This window comes from Takifugu flavidus, unplaced genomic scaffold, assembly GCF_003711565.1.
Source record: "Takifugu flavidus isolate HTHZ2018 unplaced genomic scaffold, ASM371156v2 ctg622, whole genome shotgun sequence".
Lineage (NCBI taxonomy): Eukaryota > Metazoa > Chordata > Actinopteri > Tetraodontiformes > Tetraodontidae > Takifugu > Takifugu flavidus.
In genome coordinates, this window is record NW_026622234.1 from 1 (window position 1) to 10,783 (window position 10,783).

At 49.2% G+C, this 10,783-nt stretch overlaps 1 protein-coding gene and 1 pseudogene across 1 annotated transcript; both read right to left on the minus strand.

Annotated features, from left to right (window-relative positions):
* Positions 1–45: 45 nt before the first annotated feature.
* On the minus strand, positions 46–5,114 carry LOC130520981 (beta-arrestin-1-like; annotated as a pseudogene).
* A 267-nt stretch (positions 5,115–5,381) lies between these two features.
* Positions 5,382–8,803, minus strand: LOC130520982 (autophagy-related protein 16-like). The gene is made up of 4 exons (XM_057024653.1): positions 8,468–8,803; positions 8,225–8,272; positions 7,022–7,123; positions 5,382–6,809 (listed from the first exon to the last, which is right to left on the minus strand). The coding sequence occupies exons 1-4, from the start codon at positions 8,638–8,640 to the stop codon at positions 6,716–6,718; spliced, it is 417 nt and encodes a 138-aa protein (XP_056880633.1). The 5' UTR covers positions 8,641–8,803; the 3' UTR covers positions 5,382–6,715.
* Between the last annotated feature and the right edge of the window lie 1,980 nt (positions 8,804–10,783).

The window sequence follows — 10,783 nt, forward strand, 5'->3', positions numbered from 1 at the left end:
TCCTGTAAAGTGATCCAGGTTCTGCTCGAACTGACACTTGCACCAATTTACATCAGAAATGACCCTTTTCAGATTTCTGGTGCCTGAATGAGGCCCTGGGCCAGTGAGAGGCTCGGTACCTGGAAGGTGAACGGGTGCGCGTGTTCTCCCAGCTTCTTCATCAAGCGTTCCTGGAGAAGCGTCAGACGGGTTTCCTGTTCCGCTGAAGGCGGGAACACTTGGCTGTTCGCCACAAATAGGTCTTTTCGAAACGTCAAGCCGAGAACGTCCAGATCTTCTCGACCATAACGGAACGCACAGGTCAAGGTGACAAACACTGGAGGCAGAACACAGATATCTGAGTCTGGTTCTGGTCTGGGTGCCGGGTCCGTTAATAAGCAGTTACTGTCTAGACCAGTGGTCACCAGCCGGCCACTGAAATCAGAGTCAGTCCGACTTTTCATCTGCTCTAAAATAAATCTGAAAAAACGGATCAAGATTTTTGCAACAACATTTTTTTGAATCAACTGTGTTTTTAAAATCAATAGAATTCCTTTGATTCATCTATAAATCTGTGGTTCTGTGTCGTGACAGAATGAAAACGTCCTGCTGATGAGGAACACACAATCACAACGGTCCAACCACAACGTCTCACCTTTCCTGGCTTTCAGGTATTCCGGCTCGATCAATATGACGCCATCTGCAAAATATTCAAGTGTTGCTCACCTGAGAAAATCTGCTGAGCAACATTTCAGGCTTCAGAGCCACTGAAAACAGGAACTTTTATCAAGACTGGTCCTCACCGACAGGCTCCACCTGATCCACCTGGTCCATGAAGTCGTCTCTCCCCCAGGTAGACGGTGAGCTGATGGAAGAGACACAACAGCCACTCAGATGCTAACCCTAACAGGTGGGATGCCACAGGTGTAACACTCACCTTTCCATTGGGACTAGCTTTTTTAAAGACTCTGAAATAGAAAAACACACAGAGTTTGAGATCATGTGACTCCAACCTGCCTCAGGTGGCCGTTCGTGTTCTGGCCCGCCGTCATCAGCTTCAGCTGCAGGTGCTTCTCATCATTTCCTCCCTCTTCCCTCGTTAATGTGGTCATAAATTGGACTCCATTAGCATCAGGATGCTGTTTTAGCAGAAACTGCCGAGGCTCCTGGGAGCTTGCTCAGCATGTGACTGTCTGCTCATCATCGTCATCGTCATCATCATCGTCATCATCATCATCCATAAACTTCATCCAATCAGCTGCCAGAAACACAGCAGCAACAGATCCGGCAGAAATCAGCAGGAAACTCGGCACAAACAGCACCTGAGTCCTGACCACCGTCACTAATTAACCTCTTCATGACTGATTATAAAATGCAGAATTAAACACGACAGCAGAGGGAAACCATGGAGACGTATCAGGTTTCCTCAGTGGTTCAGCAGGAGGCTGTCAGACCACTTTAGACTCATCAGGACAGGAACAGGAAGTGATTAAAGATTCATCCCCAGAAGAGCCAACGAACATTTAGTGGGAAGAAAAGCAAACGTGATGGCGAGAGAAGCGAGAAGGACAGAGGGAAAAAGTTTTAAAACTATAAAATATGAAGATCAACAGTTGCACTTTTGGATCTTTTCTTCTTTTGTGGTGTTTCAGTTCACACCATTTCCTGGGAGAGTTTTAGTTCAGTTGGTTAGTAGACTGTTGGTTAGCAGGCTGTTGGTTATCAGACTGGTGGTTAGTAGACTGTTGGTTAGCAGGCTGTTGGTTATCAGACTGGTGGTTAGTAGACTCTTGGTTAGCAGGCTGTTGGTTATCAGACTGGTGGTTAGTAGACTGTTGGTTAGCAGGCTGTTGGTTATCAGACTGGTGGTTAGTAGACTGTTGGTTAGCAGGCTGTTGGTTATCAGACTGGTGGTTAGTAGACTCTTGGTTAGCAGGCCGTTGGTTATCAGACTGGTGGTTAGTAGACTCTTGGTTACAGCAGACTGCACTTGTTACTCTAACCAGCAGCTGATTTCAATTATTTCCACTGGTCTGTCGGCAGAGTTCTGTCCTCACAGAAGGGTTCGTCCAACTGATCAGGACAATCTGGCTGATCAATAATCAATCAGGTGCTTAGCTGATGAGTCCTCCTGTCACGTCTGTCTGTGTTGGAGCGTTGGTACGTGGAAATGTGCCGGTAAACACCTGTGAAGGTAAACACAGCCTCACCGACTGATGAGGAGCCGCCACACCGAGCTCCACATCTGTTAATTGAGCTTAGTACTAGTTAGTGAAGCTGTCTCTAGTTAGAGAAGCTGTCTCTAGTTAGTGAAGCTGTCTCTAGTTAGAGAAGCTGTCTCTAGTTAGTGAAGCTGTCTCTAGTCAGGAAAGCTGTCTCCAGTCAGTGAAGCTGTCTCTAGTCAGTGAAGCTGTTTCTAGTTAGTGAAGCTATCTCTAGTCAGTGAAGCTGTCTCTAGTTAGTGAAGCTGTCTCTAGTTAGTGAAGCTGTCTCTAGTTAGAGAAGCTGTCTGTAGTCAGTGAAGCTATCTCTAGTCAGTGAAGCTATCTCTAGTTAGTGAAGCTGTCTCTAGTTAGAGAAGCTGTCTCTAGTTAGTGAAGCTATCTCTAGTCAGTAAGCTGTCTCTAGTTAGTGAAGCTGTCTCTAGTTAGTGAAGCTATCTCTAGTCAGTGAAGCTGTCTCTAGTTAGAGAAGCTGTCTCTAGTCAGTGAAGCTATCTCTAGTCAGTGAAGCTATCTCTAGTTAGTGAAGCTGTCTCTAGTCAGTGCAGCTGTCTCTAGTTAGTGAAGCTATCTCTAGTCAGTAAAGCTGTCTCTAGTTAGAGAAGTTATTTCTAGTCAGCGAAGCTGTCTCTAGTCAGTGAAGCTATCTCTAGTTAGAGAAGCTATTTCTAGTCAGTGAAGCTATCTCTAGTTAGTAAAGCTGTCTCTAGTTAGTGAAGCTGTCTCTAGTTAGTGAAGCTATCTCTAGTCAGTGAAGCTATCTCCAGTCAGTGAAGCTATCTCTAGTTAGTGAAGCTGTCTCTAGTTAGTGAAGCTATCTCTAGTCAGTGAAGCTGTCTCTAGTTAGTGAAGCTGTCTCTAGTTAGTGAAGCTGTCTCTAGTTAGAGAAGCTGTCTGTAGTCAGTGAAGCTATCTCTAGTCAGTGAAGCTATCTCTAGTCAGTGAAGCTATCTCTAGTTAGTGAAGCTGTCTCTAGTTAGAGAAGCTGTCTCTAGTTAGTGAAGCTATCTCTAGTCAGTAAAGCTGTCTCTAGTTAGTGAAGCTGTCTCTAGTCAGTGCAGCTGTCTCTAGTTAGTGAAGCTATCTCTAGTCAGTAAAGCTGTCTCTAGTTAGTGAAGCTGTCTCTAGTCAGTGCAGCTGTCTCTAGTTAGTGAAGCTATCTCTAGTCAGTAAAGCTGTCTCTAGTTAGTGAAGCTGTCTCTAGTTAGTGAAGCTGTCTCTAGTTAGAGAAGCTGTCTGTAGTCAGTGAAGCTATCTCTAGTCAGTGAAGCTATCTCTAGTTAGTGAAGCTGTCTCTAGTTAGAGAAGCTGTCTCTAGTCAGTGAAGCTATCTCTAGTCAGTGAAGCTATCTCTAGTTAGTGAAGCTGTCTCTAGTTAGAGAAGCTGTCTCTAGTCAGTGAAGCTATCTCTAGTTAGAGAAGCTATCTCTAGTTAGTGAAGCTATCTCTAGTCAGTGAAGCTATCTCTAGTTAGTGAAGCTGTCTCTAGTTAGAGAAGCTGTCTCTAGTCAGTGAAGCTATCTCTAGTCAGTGAAGCTATCTCTAGTTAGTGAAGCTGTCTCTAGTTAGAGAAGCTGTCTCTAGTCAGTGAAGCTATCTCTAGTTAGAGAAGCTATCTCTAGTTAGTGAAGCTATCTCTAGTCAGTGAAGCTATCTCTAGTTAGTGAAGCTGTCTCTAGTCAGTGCAGCTGTCTCTAGTTAGTGAAGCTATCTCTAGTCAGTAAAGCTGTCTCTAGTTAGAGAAGTTATTTCTAGTCAGCGAAGCTGTCTCTAGTCAGTGAAGCTATCTCTAGTTAGAGAAGCTATTTCTAGTCAGTGAAGCTATCTCTAGTTAGTGAAGCTATCTCTAGTCAGTGAAGCTATCTCTAGTTAGTGAAGCTATCTCTAGTTAGTGAAGCTGTCTCTAGTTAGTGAAGCTATTTCTAGTCAGTCATCGTGGTTCCTGATTCCTGGTACCTGGTCTGTGGTTCTGGGGGAACTGGTCCACTGTTCACAGAGCAGTTGTGTCAGGATCCAACAAGTCTTGTGGATCATCTTGATGTTTCTTTGATGATAGACTGATAGATCCTCCTCAGTTGGTTCCTCGTCTGTTGTTGAAGGTCTCTGAATGGGGGCAGGATGGGTTCATTCTTCAGCCTGTTTCAGCTTGTCAGACGGGTCTATTTCAGTGACTCTTCAACCAGCAGGCCAGTTGCTGGGTCTGAATGAGACCATTAGTGGGTCTGAATGAGACCAGTAGCTGGGTCTGAATGAGACCAGTAGCTGGGTCTGAATGAGACCAGTTGCTGGGTCTGAATGAGACCATTAGTGGGTCTGAATGAGACCAGTAGTGGGTCTGAATGAGACCATTAGTGGGTCTGAATGAGACCATGAGTGGGTCTGAATGAGACCATGAGTGGGTCTGAATGAGACCAGTAGTGGGTCTAAATGAGACGAGTAGTGGGTCTGAATGAGACCAGTAGTGGGTCTGAATGAGACCAGTATGAATGGATGAGAATATTTCTTCATAAATAAACTCAACATTTAAAAACTGCATCTGTTTCTGGAATATCACAATAATAATACACAATAATAACACAACATGCCAAGACCACCATATGAAGCCGATCCAGATCCACAGAGAGGATCAGCAGATCTACTGGACCAGATTCTCAGCAGTGAAAGACATAAAAACGCTGTTGGAATAAACAGACTCACTACCTGGTTGCTTTATCCACCATGGCGTTGATGATGAGGAGCTGAACACAGCTGGACAGAGAGATGATGATAAAGAGGATGGAGGATGAGCGATGCTGTTGCCGTGGAAACAAAAAAGAGCTCTCTCTCAGGAAGTGGTCATCAGACTGTTGCGATTTTAAGCAGGAAGTAAATAACAGAAGGCTCCATCTCAGCTGGGACTGAACAACCATTCAAGCCCCCGCCCCGCCCACTGTCGCCCCGCCCCCCGATGTGACCCCCCCCTTCCCGATGTGACCCCGCCCCTCCCCCAGCTCCCTGCCTCCACACCAGTTAAATGCTGCAGGACTCACAGGACTGGTGGCTTCTCTAACTTTCTGACAGCAGATGAATGTTTTTGGGATCGTTTCAGCTTTTCCTTCATTAGCAACACGTCTGAATATCAAAAATCAAGTTGTCACCTTCACAATTTCTACATTTGACATGAAAAACCATCTCCACACATTGTAATTCTGTATTTATTAGTCACAAACATTTTAAAGAAGAAAATCTGACGCTGATGTAAAACAAGTGGCGCATATATTTAAAAAATGACTCAAGACATTTGAAAATAAATTAAAATCCAGAAGGAAAAACCGTGTGTAGGATATCATGACTGCTTTTTAATGAGTTTTGAAACATTCAAACCATGTATGAGCGCAGCTCTGACAGGCTGAAAGACCCTAATAAAATCCCAAATCTTTTGATTGATCTATTAAACATAACTCTATTAAACGTGAAGGCAGCGACGCCACGCAGGCTGAAGAAACTTCTGCTAACAAAAAGCTAAAATCAGCAGGCACAAGAAGCTAACCTGAACTCAGCAACACGACTCGGTCAACTCAAAGGTGACATACACTCACCCACCCACCACTTTATCAGGTACTTTCTTAGGTACCTTTTTGGGTCCACCTTGCTGGTAAAAGGTTGGACCCACTCCCTGCAGAACTAGCTTGTGTTGGGAACATTCCTCAGAAATATTAGCATCACTCAGTTTCTGCAGATTTGTCAGCTGCACATCTATGATGCGAATCGTGCATTCCACCACGTCCCAAATTGCTCTATTGGGTTGAGATCTTGTGACTGGAACTCACTTTCATGTTGCAAAAAGCCAGTTTGAGATGATATGTGCATTGTGACAGGGAGAAGTAGCCATCAGAAGACGGATACACTGTGGACCTAAAGGGATGAACATGCATAATATACACCCCACCATTGGACCAGCACCAGCCCGGGCCAGCCATACGAGAGGAGCAGGAGAACCCTAACCCTTTCCACCAAACCTTCTGAATGTCACAGACTTGTTTTTCAGTCTTCTATCGTCCAAGTTTGGTGACTCAAACTGTGGCCTCAGTTATTATAATGAGAGTCACTTAAAACCCGTCTGAGGCTCGGCTTGAACTTCAGCAAATGGTCCTGAACACATCTGCAGCCATGTCATCGGCTGATCGGGTATTTGTGTTAACGAGCCAGTCAACATATTAAAGACCTCGTAACGTGGCCAGCGAGGGAACGTTCCACCCAGATTAGCTGCAGTAGCTTTAACTCGTGTGTTCACCACAACTCTTTTCATAGATGAGTCTTTGAAGATTTCAATATTAAATTAAAAAAAGGTCCTTTTGACCTTGTAACGATGTCAGTTGCCTTTTTTCTGTGGTGCGTTCACACCTCTCACGGCCTCAGGCGATCACCTGATCCCCGTCACTCGTCCAGTTCAAATTAATCTCAGCTTTCATCCTGAAGCAACACCATCAGAAAAGCGTTATTTTTATCCGGCTGGTCCAACGCAGCAGGAGTGTTCAGACGTCACTCCACAGCACAGCCGTCCGACCCTTATCCACACTGACAACATACTTCCCAGATGGAGACCAGGACACAGCGCTGATAGCTGAGCTGAGGAGAGACAGAGGAGCCATGAAAGGAACCTTCATCATTCTGGGGTCTGCTCACTCAATAATACATGTTAGCATTTGTCCTGGCCTGTTAGCATGCATGCTATTTTCCCACTGACAATAGGGAGACATGACTGTCAGCTTATTAGCTTATTGTATAACATAATTTCCACAGATTTGAAGCAAAATGATGCTCATCTTTCAATATCTCACATGTGCTTTCCAGGCAGGTGTCGCTCCATCTTGCCAGTGGACACGTTCCAGATGTAAAGGGTGCCGTCAGCTGACCCGGCTGCCAGAAAACCTCCATCTGGGCTGTTGACGTTATAGCATTAGCATGGCTACAACCTTCAACACAGTACGACCCCACAAAAATTGAACCTGATCCGTGAGCTCGTACTCGGTCCTGGACTCACAACTAGAACTCCTGATGAAGATCAACCTCTCAGATCTCCTCTCAGGCCTCCAGGGGCCTCCAGAGGCCTTCAGGGGCCTCCAAGGGCCTCCAGGGGCCTCCAGGAGCCTCTAGGGGCCTCCAGAGGCCTCCAGGGGCCTCCAGGGGTTTTGGGAGTGGCAGTTGAGCAACATTGGGATCTCACCAAGGGACTCCTTCCAATATCCTCGGATAACCCTAACCCCCTGACCCTCTAACCCTGACCCCCTAACCCTGACCCTCTACCCTGACCCTCTACCCTGACCCTCTACCCTAACCCTCTACCCTGACCCTCTACCCTGACCCTCTAACCCTGACCCTCTAACCCTGACCCTGACCCTCTAACTCCCCCTGACCCTCTAACCCTGACCCTCTACCCTGACCCTCTACCCTGACCCTCTAACCCTGACCCTCTACCCTGACCCTCTACCCTGACCCTCTAACCCTGACCCTCTACCCTGACCCTCTACCCTGACCCTCTACCCTGACCCTCTAACCCTGACCCTCTAACCCTGACCCTCTACCCTGAGCCTGACCCTCTACCCTGACCCTCTAACCCTGACCCTCTACCCTACCCTGACCCTCTACCTACCCTGACCCTCTACCCTAACCCTCTACCCTGACCCTCTACCCTGACCCTCTAACCCTGACCCTCTAACCCTGACCCTGACCCTCTACCCTGACCCTCTAACCCTGACCCTCTACCCTGACCCTCTACCCTGACCCTCTAACCCTGACCCTCTACCCTGACCCTCTACCCTGACCCTCTACCCTGACCCTCTACCCTGACCCTCTAACCCTGACCCTCTACCCTGAGCCTGACCCTCTACCCTGAGCCTCTACCACCCTGACCCTCTACCCTGACCCTCTACCCTGACCCTCTAACCCTAACGCGCGACGACGGCATTGAGGCGAATCTACTGACGTCACCAGACCATGTGAAGCCGCCATGACAGGAAGGAGAAAAGTGGACCAGAACTGACCTGATGACGGCTTTGGTGCTGTCACTGCCACAACTGAATCCATCAGCTCTGTCACACACAGACACACACACAGACACACAGACACACACACACTCTCACACAGACACACACACAGACACACACACACGCACTCACACAGACACACACACACGCACTCACACAGACACACAGACACACACACACAGTGAGAGTTGACCTGATCACAGATGATCATTAATTCAGGGTTAATGTTAATCGTTGTACCTGAAGGAGGTGCACTCATTACTCCGCCTCCTCAGATCCAACAGCTGGAGGTGGTTGTCCACGGCAACAGCTGAGCAGCTGCCGGTGATCACTGCTGATGTCCAGCGACGTGACTTTACCCTCAACAGGAAGTTCCTGAATGCAGCTGAGTGTTCTGTGGACAACGTCATCATGTCTCCCGGGGTCACTGCTGCAGGTCACCTGATGCTGCTGCAGGTCACATGACGCTGCTGCAGGTCACCTGATGCTGCTGCAGGTCACATGACGCTGCTGCAGGTCACCTGACGCTGCTGCAGGTCACATGACGCTGCTGCAGGTCACATGACGCTGCTGCATGTCACCTGATGCTGCTGCAGGTCACCTGATGCTGCTGCAGGTCACATGACGCTGCTGCAGGTCACCTGATGCTGCTGCAGGTCACATGACGCTGCTGCAGGTCACCTGATGCTGCTGCAGGTCACATGACGCTGCTGCAGGTCACATGACGCTGCTGCAGGTCACATGACGCTGCTGCATGTCACCTGATGCTGCTGCAGGTCACATGACACTGCTGCAGCTCACCTGATGCTGCTGCAGGTCACATGACGCTGCTGCATGTCACCTGATGCTGCTGCCGGTCACATGATGCTCCTGCAGCTCACCTGATGCTGCTGCAGGTCACATGATGCTGCTGCAGGTCACCTGATGCTGCTGCAGGTCACATGACGCTGCTGCAGGTCACCTGATGCTGCTGCAGGTCACATGACGCTGCTGCAGGTCACCTGATGCTGCTGCAGGTCACATGACGCTGCTGCAGGTCACATGACGCTGCTGCAGGTCACATGACGCTGCTGCATGTCACCTGATGCTGCTGCAGGTCACATGACACTGCTGCAGCTCACCTGATGCTGCTGCAGGTCACATGACGCTGCTGCAGGTCACATGACGCTGCTGCATGTCACCTGATGCTGCTGCCGGTCACATGATGCTCCTGCAGCTCACCTGATGCTGCTGCAGGTCACATGATGCTGCTGCAGCTCACCTGATGCTGCTGCAGGTCACATGATGCTGCTGCAGCTCACCTGATGCTGCTCCATGTCACCTGATGCTGCTGCAGGTCACATGACGCTGCTGCAGGTCACATGATGCTGCTGCATGTCACCTGACGCTGCTGCAGGTCACATGATGCTGCTGCAGCTCACCTGACGCTGCTGCAGGTCACATATGCTGCTGCAGGTCACATGACGCTGCTGCAGGTCACATGACGCTGCTGCAGGTCACCTGATGCTGCTGCAGGTCACATGACGCTGCTGCAGGTCACCTGATGCTGCTGCAGGTCACATGACGCTGCTGCAGGTCACATGACGCTGCTGCATGTCACATGACGCTGCTGCAGGTCACATGACGCTGCTGCATGTCACCTGATGCTGCTGCAGGTCACCTGATGCTGCTGCAGGTCACATGACGCTGCTGCATGTCACCTGATGCTGCTGCCGGTCACATGATGCTGCTGCAGCTCACCTGATGCTGCAGCAGCGTCATGTGACCTGCAGCAGACCCTCTAACCCGACCCTCTACCCTAACCCTCTACCCTGCAGGTCACATGATGCTGCTGCAGGTCACCTGACGCTGCTGCAGGTCACATGATGCTGCTGCAGGTCACATGATGCTGCTGCAGGTCAAGTGACCGAGTGAAGGGTCACAGATGAGCGAGTGAAGGGTCACAGATGAGCGAGTGAGGGGTCACAGATGAGCGAGTGAAGGGTCACAGATGAGCGAGTGAAGGGTCACAGATGAGCGAGTGAGGGGTCACAGATGAGCGAGTGAGGGGTCACAGATGAGCGAGTGAGGGGTCACAGATGAGCGAGTGAAGGGTCACAGATGAGCGAGTGAAGGGTCACAGATGAGCGAGTGAGGGGTCACAGATGAGCGAGTGAGGGGTCACAGATGAGCGAGTGAGGGGTCACAGAGCGAGTGAGGGGTCACAGATGAGCGAGTGAGGGGTCACAGATGAGCGAGTGAGGGGTCACAGATGAGCGAGTGAGGGGTCACAGATGAGCGAGTGAGGGGTCACAGATGAGCGAGTGAGGGGTCACAGATGAGCGATTGAAGGGTCACAGATGAGCGAGTGAGGGGTCACAGATGAGCGAGTGAGGGGTCACAGATGAGCGATTGAAGGGTCACAGATGAGTGAGTGAGGGGTCACAGATGAGCGATTGAAGGGTCACAGATGAGCGAGTGAGGGGTCACAGATGAGCGATTGAAGGGTCACAGATGAGCGAGTGAGGGGTCACAGATGAGCGAGTGAGGGGTCACAGATGAGCGATTGAAGGGTCA